This window comes from Zootoca vivipara, chromosome 7, assembly GCF_963506605.1.
Source record: "Zootoca vivipara chromosome 7, rZooViv1.1, whole genome shotgun sequence".
In the NCBI taxonomy this organism is placed as follows: Eukaryota; Metazoa; Chordata; class Lepidosauria; order Squamata; family Lacertidae; genus Zootoca; species Zootoca vivipara.
In genome coordinates this window covers 27,165,948-27,183,515 of record NC_083282.1, presented here as the reverse complement: position 1 = coordinate 27,183,515, position 17,568 = coordinate 27,165,948, and the positions used below count along the sequence as shown (strand labels likewise).

The window sequence follows — 17,568 nt, the reverse complement described above, 5'->3', positions numbered from 1 at the left end:
CATGTACTTGAAACATGTGTTGGATATGCATTAAATGGATAGTCTGAGTGTGCCCTACATCTCTTTCTTTTTTCCAGAAGAAAACTCGGGGATTGGAAAACGAGGATTAGAGTTTTGTGTGAAAAGGCTGTGAGCACTCGTTTCTGGTAATTGGGGGGGGGGAACCCTGGACTAAGCTTTCTTAATTGTAAGTGTATATCTCTATATACAAACACTTGGTCCCATTGGGTGGATCTGAGTGATCTAGTTAAAAAACAAACGAAAAACTAAGTCGTTCTCACAAGCCTGCAGTCTGCCTACCCATACTGTATACAGTACTACCCTGTTTCTCATATTTTAAGACATACCCATAAAATAAGCCATAGCAGGATTTTTAAGCATTCAAGGAATATAAGCCATACCCCGAAAATAAGACATAGTGATAGGCGTAGCAGCAATGCCGGCCACGGCAGGAGGAGGAGGAAAAAAATAAGACATCCCTTGAAAATAAGCCATAGTGTGTTTTTTTGAGGAAAAAATAAATATAAGACATGTCTTATAATATGAGAAACACGGTACCGTATACAGTAAGTGACAGCATGCCAATTTTTGCTGTGGTAGTTTCACTGCTCTGACGGCTGACTGTAAAACGAAACTGAATTGAATGGAAGGAGACCAGCGAGCTTCAGATAAGCTTAAATCGTCTTGCCTGCTTCCCCTTTTGCGATCTGCTGATGGAGCCAAGATGACTGTCAGAATTTTATGGAGCATATCTTTGCTGTTCTTTGGTACTGCCCTGCCCCTGCGGGCATCTCAAATTTCCTGCATAAATGATGATGGCAAGCCAGTGGACTGGTAGGTAAAACAGGTGGGTTTGAAGGAAGCTGAGGCGTGTGTGTGTGTGTGTGTGTGTGTGTGTGTGTGTGTAAAACAACATGAAGCTCCAACACTCAACTCTAAGAGAAAATAATTAGCAAATTAATATCAGAGGCTGTTAAAGTTACCTTTGAACTATACCTCCAGAAAATGAAATGTAAGCTACTGAAATCTGATTAGTTTTCTGCGCAATTTATGCACATCATCGCATTATGACTAATTGCAAAACAGCCATTGATTCACAGAGGGCTTGTTTCTTTTGATCAAGAGAGAAAATGATTATGCATTACAATCCCAAGCCTCGGGGAAACATGAGCAGTAAGAATAGCACGTTTGCCAAACTTGCATCTCATCATGGAAGTGTTTCTCTTCCCTCTCCCTCCCTCTCTTATCCGGCAGTGCAGGGCTGACTAGGGAGGAGGCAGCAGGCAGCTATTTCATCATGTCTCCATTTCAATCTTGTTCTTCAGAAATATCTCTCGCATAACCATCTTGGGGAGTGAGCTGTCTCCTCGTATGACAGCCTTAGCACGGTGACACAATCTGGATCCCTGAAGCACATCATCTACTTGGTTAATCAAGGCTCATTTCGCAGCTAGGCGTATCAGTATGTGAAAGCTGACAGATAGGAGAAACAAGTTGCTTGTTTTACACCTGCGGAGACAGTACTGTCAACCGTTGCAGAAAGTCTTTCGGAGATGATTGCATGTGCTATTGAAATTCAGTCTCCAACGTTCATTTAAATCTGCTGACTATAGGTCCACATTAGCAGATGCTTAAAAAAAAGGACATCATGTTGTTACGCATACAGAGCCTAACTGGCAATGGGGGGATTTTCCTAATACAGTGGTACCTTGGTTCTCAAACTCCTTGGTACTCAAACAACTTGGAACCCAAATACTGCAAACCCAGAAGTAAGTGTTTGCAAACTTTTTTCAGAAGCCGAACGTGCTCCATTTTGAGTGTTATGCTTCCAATTGAAGTGCCACCCTTCCATTTTGAGTGTTACACTGAGGTCTGTCTGTTTTTGCTATTTATTTTGCGTTTTTGTTTTTGCGGCTCTTTTGTTTTTGTTTGTGAGACTGTGTGGAACCCAGTTCAGCTACTTATTGATTGTGTGACTGCAGCACATTGTTTATTGCTTCCATTTTATGGAGCAATGGTCTCGTTAGATACTAAAATTCATGTTAAATTGCTGTTTTAGAGGTTGTTTTTAAAAGTCTGGAACGGATTAATTCATTTTGCATTACTTTCTATGGGAAAGTGTGCCTTGGTTTTGGAATGCTTTGGTTTTGGAACTGACTTCCGGAACAGATTAATTTTGAGAATCAAGGTACCACTGCACTAATTGAAATATGCAGGGGGTGAGGGTACCGGGATTGCTGCTGGGGAGGGAAGGCTTAACGTTATGCATAGCTGCCAAGTTTTCCCTTTTCTCGCGAGGAAGCCTATTCAGCATAAGGGAATTTCCCTTAAAAAAAGGGAGAACTTGGCAGCTATGACGTTATGCTCCCTGCACACCACAGTGCCCCCCCCCCCGTCCTGGTATTTAATGTTTTAGAGCTCACAATCTCATTGCTAACCAGGCATTGTAGTTAGGTTCTCAGCTAAGCTCCATTGACTTTGTGTACATCTATGCAAAGTAGGAGGAAGAAACAGCCAAATTTTCTTTCAGTGTGACTTTTAAGTTTTGTAAAAACAAGAACAACCCACCACCACCATCTTGCAAAACAAAAACGAATTAAAAATCCCAAGCCAGCTATTTTAAACTGACAGTATTTATGGCTTCCACATTTGTGTGGTTTGAAGTAACGAGGGGCAGAGCAGAAGTGAAACTGTTGCATGAAAAACTACTACTCCTTGCAGAAAAGCAAAGAGTGCGTTCATTTCTAATGACAACTCTTAGCAGAAAGGTGAAATAAGTTTCAGCAGGTGCATTTCATAACTGCACTAATTATTCATCTGCTTGCATCTTCATTTAAAGCACTAGCTATTGTGATGGGGCATTGTTGCGATCCGGTAGAGTAGATTAAAAAAAATACATGTTTCTCTGAGACCCATGAAAATTACAAGGTGAATTGATAAGAACTCCTTTTTATATACTGTATAGGAAATGGGTTCTTTAAAAATCTCAGAAATATGCACAATGTGATCTTGTTTAGTTTGCATTCATAAAACAGCCTTGCAGACAAGTACTGTATACTATATACTAGCCCACACAAAAGTTTAACTCTCCTAACATGCCTAAATGCTTGTGTCTGTGTTATTCATTTGTGGGGTGTGTGTGTGTGTGTGTGTGTACACACACACAGCTACTATAAAGAGTTTCTCTCTGGTCACTAGGGTTGCCAGACTCAATAGAGGACAGGACTTCTGTGCCTTTAATTGCCCTGCTCTCTTTTGAGTCTGGAAACCTTAACGAGAAACCAGCAGACCCTTTGCTTGGAAATTAAACAAAGGGTCTGCTAGTTTCTCTTTAAGGTTTCCAGACTCAGAGTCCAGAGTCTGGCAACCCTTCTGGTCACTTGGAGATGACACTCCAGAACAGAACAGAACAAACAAGCCGCTATATTATAGGCCAGTTTTGGCCTAGAAAAGGTTTACTAGACTATTTGCTCATACACATCTGCATTAGGTATTTCTTATGTAGCCTTTAAAAGAAGATATCTCTGCTTTACAAAAACAACCTGGTAGCTTGGAGGAACTTCTCAATTTCTCATTTTCTCTCTTCAGCCCCCCCCCAATATTCAAGGGGGCCAGGCTCCCACAAAGTTGATGGGCATTGCCATTCAAATGGTGTGTGTGTGTGTGCGTGCGCGCGTGTGTGCCATGTCTTGTGGTGCATTATGTGGGGCGGAGCTTACCTGCCCCACCCCAATATTTTATTAAAGTTGGCTTGTACTTCATATTATATAGAAACAAAGACAACTTTTACTTAGGCAAGTATTAAGTTTGGAAAGATAGGGTGCTTGCTACAAGCCCGCCCTTCTGCTCTCCACTCCCCCCATACTTAGCTGGAGAGACAACATCACATGGTGGGGAGATGTTTAGCAAAGACCACATCTTTTCAGCACCAAGTGTTCCCTGATTCTTCTAAGAATGCTCAGATGTTTGGGTTGTATTCAGCTAATGCAATTTATTCGTCATGGCTAAATTAGTCATGTTGGTTCATTTCAATGGGTCTACTTTGAGTAGAATTTGCATCGAATTCCACCCACAGGGTAATGTTATTCCCAGCGGATCCCAGGTCATTTAATTAAGCAGAGGGGCATTTGGAACTGCATTTCCCTTGCTAATTCAGGAGTGTCCAATACTTCTTCTGCAGTTAAAGCATCCCACACAAGCCCTCTGCGGTCCCTTCAAGGTCATAATTGGAATCAACTATATATAATAGCATGTAATGAAGGCACAACAACGTGATTTTAATCTAACAGCATGCAAACCAGGATGTCAAAATATAGGTCCGAACTTCCAGGAAAAATATAATTAATCGAAAAATAGGAAATATTGTAAGAAATGGCTGTTCAACAGGCATTCAGACCATTAACTTGTCATCTGAATTCTAGCCACTCCTTTCAAATGCAATGATATACCTGAAGTTCAAGCGAGGTGTATCTGAAAAACTCATTTCAAGCTGGTGCGTTTACATAATTAGCTACTGACAATTTCTAAAGTTGACCATGTTTGCATCATTAGCTACAATTTGTTTTTAAGGTATAATTTTGATGCATAACAAACCTTTTCTTAAAGCACTACCAATTTAACCCCACACATTTTTTCCCTAGGTATGTTCTTTACAAATTCCCTAAGCACATGAGTCACAATGTGGCTGGAATTGGGCTGAAATACATGTTTATGGATTCTTCGGCTCCGATTTGGAAACCGAGCAAATATTTCGTCAACATGACAGAAAGTGCTCTGGGGCAAACGCTGCAGCAGCTCTACCGAACATACAAGTCCAAGGCAAGTGATAACTACAAAAGCAAATGAAGCAGACAGAAAGGCCCTTAAAAAAGTACTGAGGGAAATCTCAGTAAGAATATTTAGGGCAGGGGTGTGGACCACTAGCAATATATTACTATAACCATTCTACAGCCAACGAGGGCCAAGCAAATAAGTTACAAAACAGGAAACACACATAAAAAATATCCATAATACATACGGCAACATTAAAATACACCAGTTAAAATTAACTTGAAGCTTCATACCGTAATCCACATAGATTCTAGATCAGGCATCCCCAAACTTCGGCCCTCCAGATGTTTTGGACTTTAATTCCCATCATCCCTGTCGACTGGTCTTGTTAGCTAGGGATCACCAGCTCCATCTGGTACGCAGGCTGAGACCCTACCTGCCTGCAGACTGTCTCACCAGAGTGGTGCATGGTCTAGTTATCTCCCACTTGGACTACTGCAATGCGCTCTATGTGGGGCTACCTTTGAAGGTTACCTGGAAACTACAACTAATCCAGAATGGCCTCAGCCCAGTATATCTGAAGGAGCATCTCCACCCCCATCATTCAACCCGGACACTGAGATCCAGCACTAAGGGCCTTCTGGAGGTTCCCTCATGGCGAGAAGCGAAGTTACATGGAACCAGGCAGAGGGCCTTCTCGGTAGTGGCGCCCGCCCTGTGGAACACTCTCCCATCAAATGTCAAGGAAATAAACAACTATCTGACTTTTAGAAGACATCTGAAGGCAGTCCTGTTTAGGAAAGTTTTTAATGTATTTATAATCTTTTGTTGGAAGCTGCCCAGAGTGGCTGGGGAAACCCAGCCAGATGGGCGGGGTATAAATAATATATTATTATTATTATTATTATTATTATTATTATTATTATTATTAACCTTTGGCCAGGTTGTAATAGCCTCTTGGATACTGAGGAAATATCAGCCCCTGTGTCCCATAACCCAACTAATAAGAGGTTATTAATTTTAATTTCCTCACTGAATGTCTGAGCCCATCTAGATCTACGCGGGTCAATTAATGCCATTCTCACAGTCTGTTGAACCCCATTCGACACCTCCCCTGATGAACCTTTTTCTGTTGAAGCACCTCTTCCCCAAAATGGAAATGTGACACACACACACGGTCAAAAGAGGACATATATTTGCATAAGATGCTCACATGCTAATTTACAGGTTATAGCTACCAATTTAGAAATGATTGTAAAATAGAAATAGAAATGCAGTATCTCACTGTAGTAGAGAAGAGTGTCCTTACGTGACCTGTGTGCCTGCTCAGTCCACTCCATCCATGAAGTTCATTGCTGGAGAACGGGGCGGTCATTCAGTAGATGATGACCAAACAGAGGGTTGTCCTCTGAAAGTGGGGCATATGGCTACCCTAGGTAAAAGGGTGACTTGAGTGGCCATAGGAAAAAAAAACACCAAGCAGGTGAGTCCTCATTAAAGGTAAAGGTAAAGGGACCCCTGACCATTAGGTCCAGTCGTGACCGACTCTGGGGTTGCACGTTCATCTCGCATTATTGGCCGAGGGAGCCAGCGTATAGCTTCCAGGTCATGTGGCCAGCATGACAAAGCCACTTCTGGCGAACCAGAGCAGCACATGGAAACGCCGTTTACCTTCCCGCTGTGGCGGTTCCTATTTATCTACTTGCATTTTGATGTGCTTTCGAACTGCTAGGTTGGCAGGAGCTGGGACCGAGCAACGGGAGCTCACCCCGCCACAAGGATTCGAACCGCTGACCTTCTGATCAGCAAGCCCTAGGCTCAGTGGTTTAACCCACAGAGCCACCTGGGTCCCTGAGTCCTCATCAGGGATTGGCAAATTTGTCCATTTTAGTTTCTCATCTTAAATCCTTCATTCATCATGTTTTTCTATCTTCAATTCAGTTCTCGGGATTTCTGTAGCAATTTGCGCACATGGAGGGAAAGGAATTAAACCCTTGTGGGGAAAAAAATTGGTACAGATTTTTCCTAATAAACTTATTTTTGTTTGCTGTTTTGACAAATATGCACATTTTTTTGCAAGCAGTTCCCCCAAATATTTTTTTGTACGTATGCATCTAATGCACATTCTCCCATGATACGTATGCATTGTTTGGTTGGAGAACTGCACTGCAAAAATTGTAGAAGTGTGAATTTTGAAGAATAACTCTGTTTTGGTTTGTGCTTTGGTTCGAGAAGTTGAAATTAGTTAGTGTTACATTAAAACACAAACAACACTGAACCCCCCCTTAGTCCTCATGTTTTTTAGACTCTTTAGTACAGAGGTGGCCAACTCCCAAGAGATTGAGATCTACTCACAGTTAAAAACTGGCAGTGATCTTCCTTTTAGGAAGGAAAGCCCCATTTTTTGGGTTCAGGTCAAATTTGTTGAGCTTTTTTTAGGGATGAGGAAAGCTCTGATTTCTGAGAATTCAAGCCTAACCTCGAGGAAGAAAGGGGAACAGCCACTCACCAACACATCTCTGGACAAACAGCCTCACTGAGTAATCTCCGCCTTCCGTTCTGCAGATCATGCAATAATGGAGGGCGGGGTGAGGGAGCGGGGCCAGATTCTATTTTACCTACGCTAAGGAAAGGGACCCAGCGATTGACCACGATCTACCAAAACCTACCAGGGATCCACCAGTAGATCACGATCAACCTGTTGGACACCCCTGCTTTAGGAGACCTTTTCCTATGAAAGAGCACTGAGAAGGCTAGGTTTGTGGTGGTCCTCCCATTAACCTATGTCTGCAGGCATTTAGCTATACAGTGGTACCTCTACTTAGGAATTTAATGCATTCCGAACACACATTCGTAAGTCAAAAAAAAATTGTAAGTCAAATCCCATAGGAATGCATTGGGAGAAAAAAATCGTAAGTCGAAGCAACCCTATCTAAAAATTCGTAAGTAGAAAAAATCCTATCTAAACAGCATCCAAGATGGCGGACGGAGCTCCATTCGTAAGTAGAAACATTCGTAAGTTGAGTCATTCGTAAGTAGAGGTACCACTGTACTATACCAGATTTCTTTTTAATAATTAACAGGAAGGATCAGCGTCACAGCTAATTTCCACATTGTTTGGTCCCAAATCTGTGAGTGCTACTAAACACTGAAACACACAGATATACACGCAAGTATCCATGTGTCAAAAAGAAGCTTTTCCCCTGGTGTGTTGGGTGTGAGACAGAGAATTCGCTCATCTTGGGGAGAATGCTGTCTGAAATGTTTAATGCAAGTATGCTTGTTTCTCTAGCCTGGTAACTTTCTTAAAGACCCAGGTGCAAGCTCTCTTTTGATTATCATAGGCAAGGATTCTGCAAAATGTAAAGTCGGACAGACTACTAACTTGGTCTTTTGATGTGCACCTTGTTGAATGAGTTAATTTTCTTATCTGTTCTGATTTCGAGAACTGAATCTATGATTCTTTTTTAAAATGGCCAACAAGCTATTAAATTTGCATTCTCTTAGGGACTGTTTTCTAAATAGTGTGTATATTTAAATATGTAGTTAATGTTTGTTAGTATTCATTACAAATAACATTTTTTACTAGGAGTTTTTAATTATATTGAAATAAATAGGCAGTAATATATATTTTAAAAAGTTGGCCAGACTGCCAAAATAGTATTAGCTTCTTGCCATCTTTCCAGCAGCTACATTTAAATACAATTAAGTTTTTTTAAAACTAGTGCTATGCATCCACTTATAACACACAGGAGAAAATGCAATGCGAAAAGTTCACCCTGTACAAAGGGTAATTTTGTAAGAGGGCAATTTTAATACCATGGGCTATGGGCCAATGTGACTGCTCACTAGGGATGTAAGAATTTCTGCTCCAATTTCTGTTTTCTTTGGAATTTCCCAGCATCCCTACTTTTTACAACACTAGAGGTGATTTATAGCTGTGTATCTAGATTATGCCTTTGGCTTCAGACCCTCTTGTTTCAATGATAAGAAGAGTGCTGCTTTTTAGAATCATGTTTCCTTAAATAACATATTTAATAGACTGCTGTCTGTCTGTCTGTCTGTCTGTCTGTCTGTCTGTCTGTCTGTCTGTCTGTCTGTTTAGGAAAACAGCACTGCCTATGTGATGTATAATGATGGACCACCTAACAAAATGAATTACAGCTGGACACATGGACATTCTAAAGGTATTATAAAGTGGCTTTGGGGCCTGTTTCCACCTGCTATAGATGAGTATGGGTCCAGAAACCACACCATGCCCTGCACACCTTCCTTGCTATGTGAGGCAGTTGAAGTGGGAAATCATTGTAATAGCCATTCTGAATGGGAAAGCACTTAAAGGATGAAAACCTTCATCTCTGCCTCCCAAAAAAATAATAAAAGGAAAGAAATGTATTCAACCTCCTGGACAAAACAGAAGAATTTAAGCAAATAATTTGGGCATACTAAATGGATAGGACAGATCCTGAAGCTGAGGCTCCAATACTTTGGCCACCTCGTGAGAAGAGAAGACTCCCTGGAAAAGACCCTGATGTCGGGAAAGATTGAGGGCACAAGGAGAAGGGGACAACAGAAGACGAGATGGTTAGACAGTGTTCTCGAAGCTACCAACATGAGTCTGACCAAACTGCGGGAGGCAGTGGAAGACAGGAGTGCCTGGCATGCTCTGGTCCATGGGGTCAGGAAGAGTCGGACACGACTAAACAACAACAAATGGATAGGTGATAGATATTGCCTGAAATATGAATTCTGCACCCTCATATCTGGGTGACCCCAGAGCAGAACTTGGCATCCATATGCCATTCTGGCACTGAACTCTTTTGGGAAGCTGTTTGGCAGTAGCAGAAAGTTAAGTGTGTAGAATTTGGCAATCTGAACCTACACTGAAGAAATGGCTATTTCCCCACAGATTTAGTCTTGATGTCTCCAAGTCTAATTGCTCTATATCTAGCAACCCATATTTCTCCACATTTAAAAGGTCGTGCAAATCTGCCCCTGAAGGCACATGATGAAATGCTATCTGCAGTGAGGAAAGAAGATTTTTTTTTAAAAAAAACTCTTCTAGAGAGGGAAAATCAACTTCTGCTGGGATCTTGGCACCTGAAGGCCAAACTAATCACAAGATGTGGGAAGATCTATGATTACAATGGCCAGTAGGCTGTTGTGGGTAGATTTTTAACTAATTAGTAGCTTCAACTATCAGGAAAGTGGCCCTTGGGAAGAATGTGTTTAATGCTTTCCTCCTTGAAGTTTTCTTGCTATTAGCTTTGCCCAGAAGTATAGGAGGAAGAGGAGTTTGGATTTGATATCCCACTTTATCACTACCCTAAGGAGTCTCAAAGCGGCTAACATTCTCTTTTCCCTTCCTCTCCCACAACAAGCACTCTGTGAGGTGAGTGAGGCTGAGAGACTTCAGAGAAGTGTGACTGGCCCAAGGTCACCCAGCAGTTGCATGTGGAGGAGTGGAGACTTGAACCCAGTTCCCCAGATTATGAGTCTACCGCTCTTAACCACTACACCCCATTGGCCACTTCCCCAGTTAGAGAACTTTCACATCATGTCTAGTTTGACCCCAGAATGTTCAGGATCCACTGAGAAAACGAGTGAGTTGCTGGTCATGTACCTTTTTTCTAGGCAGACACTGTCACTGTTGACTGTGGAAGACATGCGTGAGACTGTGCTGGGTGAATAGAAGGATCCCGTGCTAGGAAAAGAGATTCCACGCCACATTCCTGTGTTTTAGTCAGCCCATTAAATTATTTAACTGGGATAATGCAAATGGAGAGAGGCTTTTGACTTTTATGTTCATGAAAATTCTCACGATGACACAGTTCCTTGCATTTTTCTTCCTTTATTAATGACAGGGTTTTTGCTCTTGGACCAGTCCCGAGGTTTCTGGGTTATACACAGTATTCCCGAATTCCCTCCATTTCCCAAGGACGGCTATGGATATCCACGCACGGGAAAGTACAATGGACAGATAGCAATCTGCATAACATTCCAATATGAGCAGTTTGCGGAAATAGGTAATGATAGCTTACTATCTAGAAAGTGAGCACAAACATGTCTACATGAGTTTCTGGCTGCCGGTGTTTGTCACCTTAGATGTGCCTTATGTATGGCTTGTTTTGAAACTTACAGGTCGGTCATCTAAATCGTAATTGTAGCACTTCTAGTTTTGAATCAAGAATGTGAAACTTGCTAAGTGCCAAGGCTCATGTTCCAACACACATTGACTGCAGGCCTCAACCAATTTGGCATACCATTTTCATGCATGTGGCAAATTATAATCGTTAGCTGGAAAAAGTTTATAAAGACTTAACGCTAAGAGCAATAAGTGCTATATGTCCAGAAACACAGATCTATTCAATGATTGTGATTCATAGAATTGTACAGTTGAAAGGCACACTGAGCATCATTCTAGTCCAATCCCCTGCAAAGCAGGAATATGCAGTTTTCTCATATGGGGATTGAACCTACAACCTTGGCATTATCAACACCACGTTCTAACCAACTGAGCTGTCCAGGCATAAGAACAAAGGGACACCCGGATATAAGGATGTAAGTCGAAGCACACATATTAAGTGTCCCAGAAATGGAGTGTTTTGCAACTGAATGTGTTTAGAGTTCAGAGATAAGCCATTACCTTGATTTTTGAAGGACACATCTGAACTGTAAGTGTGAGATTAAGGCTGCAATCCTAAAAGTTCAGGTATTGCCTTATCTCTCAACTCAAAAAACATATTCAGCTACAAAGAAACAGATTTCAGCAACGTAGCAACACTTAATATGTTTGCTTAGGATTACAACCTTTATCACAAACATTGAAATCATATGGGTTTCTGTTACATTGGTTTTTTGTTTTAGGGACATAGACTTATTGCTGTTAGGGTTTTCAAACTAGCCTTGTCAACCATGAAAGCTAGAACCTTTTTCAAGTTCCAGAGCGGACATTGCAACACCTTTTTCTTATTTCCAGCATGCATGCATGTGTGCAGTTACTTTAAAAGGTGACTTTTTGAAAAAAGGAAAGTTTTTCAGTGTTTTATATTTGCTGCTTCTCAATTCCACATGGAATAAACTGCATTTATGCAAATCTAATGTGTCTGTCTCAAACTGTTAACAGTTTTCCATTCAGATTCAAAAGTATGGAGATGTTATATTATTATTATTATTATTATTATTATTATTATTATTATTATTCAGATACCTACTGAGAAGTGAATTAAATGAGACTTACTCCCAGGTCAGTGTGTATGGAATTGCAGCTGAAAAGTTTGGTCTATATCAGGCTTCCTCAAACTCGACCCTCCAGATGTTTTTGGCCTACAACTCCCATGATCCCTAGCTAGCAGGACCAGTGGTCAGGGATGATGGGAATTGTAGTCTCAAAACATCTGGAGGGCCGAGTTTGAGGAAGCCTGGTCTACAGCTTTTCCAAGTTTATTCTGAATGAAGATGCCTATGATTGGGCAACATAATCACCTGATCCTGGGTGAAGCACAGCCCCAAAGCAGGATCTATGGCTAAAGATGAACCATATCTGCTCAAAGACTCTCAAGAGCATCAACTTTCACACAAGCACTAAGCAGGGGTGGAGGAAAAATTTCCTTGATGTACCTGGGAAAATGTCAGGGGAGAGGTCCATGTTGACATTTCTGCTAGGAGAGTTATAAGACTATGCTAGCGGTATGGACTGCATGATCACACAAATCAGCCCACAAGGAACCAGTGGGCTGAAACAAGTGTTCACCCATGGAATATGATCATAGCTGCCAAGTTATCCCTTTTTTTCAGGGATTTTCCCTTATGCTGAATAGGCTTCCTCGCGAGAAAAGGGAAAACTTGGCAGCTATGAATATGATAGGTGTTGGCTGTTGTTTCTTTAAGTCTGCAAAGGATACATGATTGATTATACCCTTCTCTCAATTTGCACCATGTTTTCGCTGCATTGAAGTGTATGGAGTGGAATAAAGTAAATGACAAGGGAACAACAAGACAAATAACGTAGTTTTTGGCAGAGGACGAACCGCAGCAGTGTGGAAACAGCGCTGCATGCAAAAGTGTAAAGCAGGAAACAATTCCTTCTAGAAACTCAGGAATCAGATGGGTGTGTAATAGATCCTGCCTACCTCCTCTTACAAAACTTGCTTGTACCAATGCTGCTTGCATACATTCTTCAAAACTAGGACAGGATTTAGCACTTTCCCCGATTTTTTCTTTTAAACATAGCTTTTGTTTCTGTTTTCTTCAGATAAGCAATTGTTATTCTACAACCCAAATGTCTACAACTGTTCCATCCCAAAGCCCTTTCAAGCAGACCTCCTCAACCTGCAAACAATGTGTGCAAGAGCACAGCTGCCTTCAGTTCCTTCAAATCAAAGCCTTATCAAGCTTCAGTCAGCCCAGGGAGAAATTCTTTTCAACTTTGCGAAAACACGGTACGATCGCGAAGGTAAGGATATCTATCATGAAGTTATCACTTTTGTGGAAAATATCTATATATTTGCATATCCTTAATAACAAAGGGATGGATAATCATTCACCTCCCATTGAGGGTAGAAAAATAGTGATAATGGCAATGAAGTTGCAACCCAAACTCTGAACACTGGAACACCTTAATCAAAATTGAACACCCGCCACCTTAATCATTACAAACATCTAGGGGTCCTTCAAAAAATACAATTCCCTCTAACAGGAAACTTCAGGGTCTCCTTGCGGACAAGACTGGAGCCACTGAGAATGAAATGGAATGAAACAAAATGAAATTGAAACCAAAGTGGGGTGGGGGGTGACCTTCCTTCAAACTAGCCTAATGAGTACTGAGCATGCCCAATTCTCATAGAAAGCCATAAGATATTGAGTGTCAACTGAAAAGAGACAGAGAAGCAGGGAGAGTTTATTTCAGGGGTCAGCAACCTTTCTCAGTTGTGGGCCGAGCCGATCCACCGTCCCTCAGACCATGTGGTGGGCCGGACTATATTTTTTTGGGGGGTGGGTGGGATGGGAATGAACAAATTCCTATGCCCCACAAATAACCCAGAGATGCGTTTTAAATAAAAGCACACATTCTACTCATGTAAAAACACGCTGATTCCCTGACCATCCGCGGGCCGGATTGAGAAGGTGATTGGGCCACATCCAGACCATGGGCCTTAGGTTGCCTACCCATGGTTTATTTGCTACTTAAAAACTTCAAAGCCATGCTGGATCAGACCAGAGGCCTGCCTAATCCAGCATTCTCTTCCCTCAGTGGCAAACTGAAACAAAGTATACAAACATTAGCCCCAATGGAGTCAATTTAAGAAGCAAAGCCAGTGATAATTTCTCACTTGCCCCCAACCCCTGATTTGCCAGATATCTACACAGCCTGGATGGCTCAGAAACTGCAAACAAACTTCCTGGTGGAATCCTGGCAACGCAAAGGACGCCGACTGTTCTCCAATTGCTCCCTTCCTTACCACGTCTACAATGTAAACCTTGTTGGCACGCCATGGAACTCCTCATTCTCATCCTATTACGACCATTCTAAGTGGTGTGTTTCTTCGCATCCTGAAGACCGATGGACATGCATTGGAGACCTAAATTATTCCCCTCAACAGGCTAAGAGAAGTGGTGGCTTCATTTGCACCCAGAACCAGCATATTTACATGGCTTTCAGGGCGTTGGTTCTCCATTATTATGATTGCCGTGAGTTTCAGGAATTTTCACATGCAGAACAGACCTCTGGCCTCTAAGTCCTTCCTGAAAAATGCAATTTTTCCTTCTTTCTTAAAAAATAAATGTTTCTAGTCCTCATGGCTTTGGAAAAACAAAAAGAGGCTTGGGCATGATTTCAGGAAACAGGGTGGTTCATTGTGCCTGTCCATCAACCTGCCTGTCCATCACATCTACTTTCTTTTTTTACTCTTACATTCTCCGGTCTTTTCTAAGGACTTTGTATTCTGTAAAAACCCCTAATATCAGAATTAGATATTATGTAACTGCAAGCAGGCCTGCATGATTTAGATAATTGGTTCTTAGCGCAAAATTGGAGGGATAATGTTAGTGAAGCATGTGGGCTTCCTTGGTATATAATTTGGGTTTGTTTTTAAACTTGAAGGATACCCTGCTTGAAGTGACTAAAAGCACAGGTTGGGTTTATGAACCTAGCATGCCTACCAGTTATGTAAAAAAGCAGGACAGCATTGTTTTAAGTGCAGTTTCAGAACTGGTTCTCACAAACACTCCTGAAAGAGAAAACCTGCTGAATAGGAAAGGGGAGTGAAATTTGATTCAGTTTGCATTTAAAGGCCAAACTACCGCATCCACACTTCCTGAAACAATATGGAAACCGAAACACAGCCATCTTTTGCAATTAGTAAGTGCCTGGATTTTGCAACACAGTTTCCCAGCTATATACTGGGGGGGGGGGCTGGAAAAGAACATTAATGCTTTATATTTGGTAAAATTAATTTGCCAAAATGTATGTATTTGGAGAAATCTACACTGAAGCGCTGATGAATTTTCAGTGTCTATATATACGTATATCACAAACCGATGTGGAGATGTAGAAAACTGAATTTATATTGGAAAAAATGAGAAACCGAGAGTGCTCAGAATTAACAGATACTCCCACCCCTAAAGTGTATTTTAACGGGGAATATGGCCTAGTCCCTATACTTAATAGTTCTTTTGTACCTGGGTCTTAGTACCCATCTTCTCAAGATGATTGAGGGGACCAAACGCAATGTCTTGAGGTCACATGTGTGACATCATGTGAAGCCAGGGGAGCGGGGCCAAACACCTTCTGAACACTGAGAGGGCCCAGCCCCCTAAAAAACCAGAGGGTACCTTTACCTTTTTATAGGTCAAATTGGCACATTCTGGCCCTCTTCTGTTTTCTCTTCTGCCATTTCCTCTTTTGCTTTCTCTTGTTGTGTAATGTTAGTTGTAGCTTTCAAAGTAATTGCTGTTTCAACTGATATTACAACTGCTTTGTAATGATTATTGCAAGACACTTTATGAGCCACTAGGGTTGAAAAGCTATTTAAAAAAATCCAAACCAATAACGAAGGCTGCAAGCCTATCTATACCTACTTAGGTGGGAGTAAGACTCATTAAATTTCTGATCAGGCGTGTAAAGGGTTGCACTGAAAGAACCAGCACTCAGAAGATCTAGGTTCAACCAAGTCAACAGTTTGGGCCTCTGCTTCTAATATCGCAAATCACAAAGATTTCGGTGCCTGTAAATTTGAGTTAGCACATCCCCCTACAGCTGCGTCATGGACAAACGGTTCCAACAGTTGCGCTTTATAGCATGTGCATGAAGAGGAATTCATTTCTTCTTGACAATGTCTCTACTTGGTGATGGCAGGGTGGGAGAGAGGGAATTGATTACAACAAAGTTGCACTCAGCAACTGCAAGGATTGAGCAAATGCTTATTTTTTTCACTTTCAGAAATATAAAAGCAAGAGCAGAAAAGCATACTGCGAAGTTTTTGAGCTGAAGGTCTTTTTTGTATTGAGAGGTGAGATATCAGGGCTTATAATGTTTAATGTGTGTTGGAAGATAACGTGGCAGGGGAAGCCCAGCTAGATGGGCGGGGTATAAATAATAAATTATTATTATTATTATATAACCATGTCCCTATTATATAACCATGTCCCTGCATAATATATCCCTGTATAATGGGAAAGGATGGGTGGTTATCCTTGCTTCCCGATTAGTGATGAGGAAGATGATTCAATTCAGTTTGCATTTTCACACTTTCCGAAACATCCACTCTTTCTGAAATGCGAGAACTTAAACACAGCCTGATCTTTGCACTGGAACGTGGTTTTGGTAAACCGCTCAGAAGCTTTCTTATAATCAAGTGGCATATATATGTTTTGTTAAATAAATTATGAAAAATATTAATCGTTTGGCATTTTGGTTGCATTTGTGTCTTATTGGTTTCAAACTTGTGAACCGCTCAGAGGACAAGGTTCATTGCTTGGAGAAGCTGATTGCAACCATGATTAAGGTCCAGATCGTAGCTCCAAATTGGCTTCCGCAAAGGACAAAGCTTGGAGAGATAGGGTGAAAGGGATGAAAGCTTTGTTCCTAGAGCCAAGCAGCACAAACACACAGCTAACTTGGAGATTCAGTCTTTAGATAGGTTACGTTGACTCAACCTAAGGTCACCAGGAGGCAACCCAGATAATATTTGCCCTGTTGCAGAGAGTATGGGGAGGGCAGACAAGAACACTGGGGGAAGAACAGCAGCCTTGCCTTCTGTTTGATCTGCATCTTTAAAGGTGGCTTCACGTTCTCCAATTGCAACGTGGCAGCCCCCACCCCAACTGAATCAGAGCAATGAACAAAGTAGACCATTGCAATAAAACGAAGGCTAGTAATTAGTAAAGATCTAAAGGCAGCGCTCTTGTTTGTTGCACAATGTGTTCCAGAATAAACGCATCCTTGCCATAACTGTAAGTGACAGGGAAGGATGAGTCTGTCAGAATTCCTTCTTCCTCATTCACGCCAGACTAATCTTGGCAAATTTTGAATAGGACATGTCGCAAAAGGCACAACCGAAGAGAACTTCTCGCCACCGCAAGCAGGCAGCTTATTTTGTCCACCCATTTGGTTCCCTCTCTGGCAGCAGGCATTTAAGGAAAACAAACAAGCAGCATCTGCACCCCCTAATCCAACACACCAGCAGATGTTGGGCTTTTTGCCGTCTGTGATATATCCTCCTCTACAAACCAAATAACATCTGCTTAGGAGTCTAGTGCTACCACACTGGGTTAAGTGTAGGATATTGCAAAGCAATG

General features: G+C 41.6%; 1 protein-coding gene across 3 annotated transcripts; it reads left to right on the top strand.

Annotated features, from left to right (window-relative positions):
* The first annotated feature begins 669 nt into the window (after positions 1-669).
* On the top strand, positions 670-16,764 carry DNASE2B (deoxyribonuclease 2 beta). 3 transcript variants are annotated; one of them, XM_035122924.2, is made up of 7 exons: positions 671-834; positions 4,641-4,818; positions 8,876-8,957; positions 10,635-10,796; positions 13,025-13,225; positions 14,128-14,460; positions 16,211-16,748. In XM_035122924.2, the coding sequence occupies exons 1-7, from the start codon at positions 725-727 to the stop codon at positions 16,216-16,218; spliced, it is 1,074 nt and encodes a 357-aa protein (XP_034978815.2). In that variant the 5' UTR covers positions 671-724; the 3' UTR covers positions 16,219-16,748. The 3 variants fall into 3 exon arrangements, with proteins under 3 accessions (XP_034978814.2, XP_034978815.2, XP_034978816.2); XM_035122923.2 differs by having other exon boundaries at positions 670-834; positions 14,128-16,762; XM_035122925.2 differs by having other exon boundaries at positions 685-847; positions 14,128-16,764.
* The last annotated feature ends 804 nt before the right edge of the window (positions 16,765-17,568 follow it).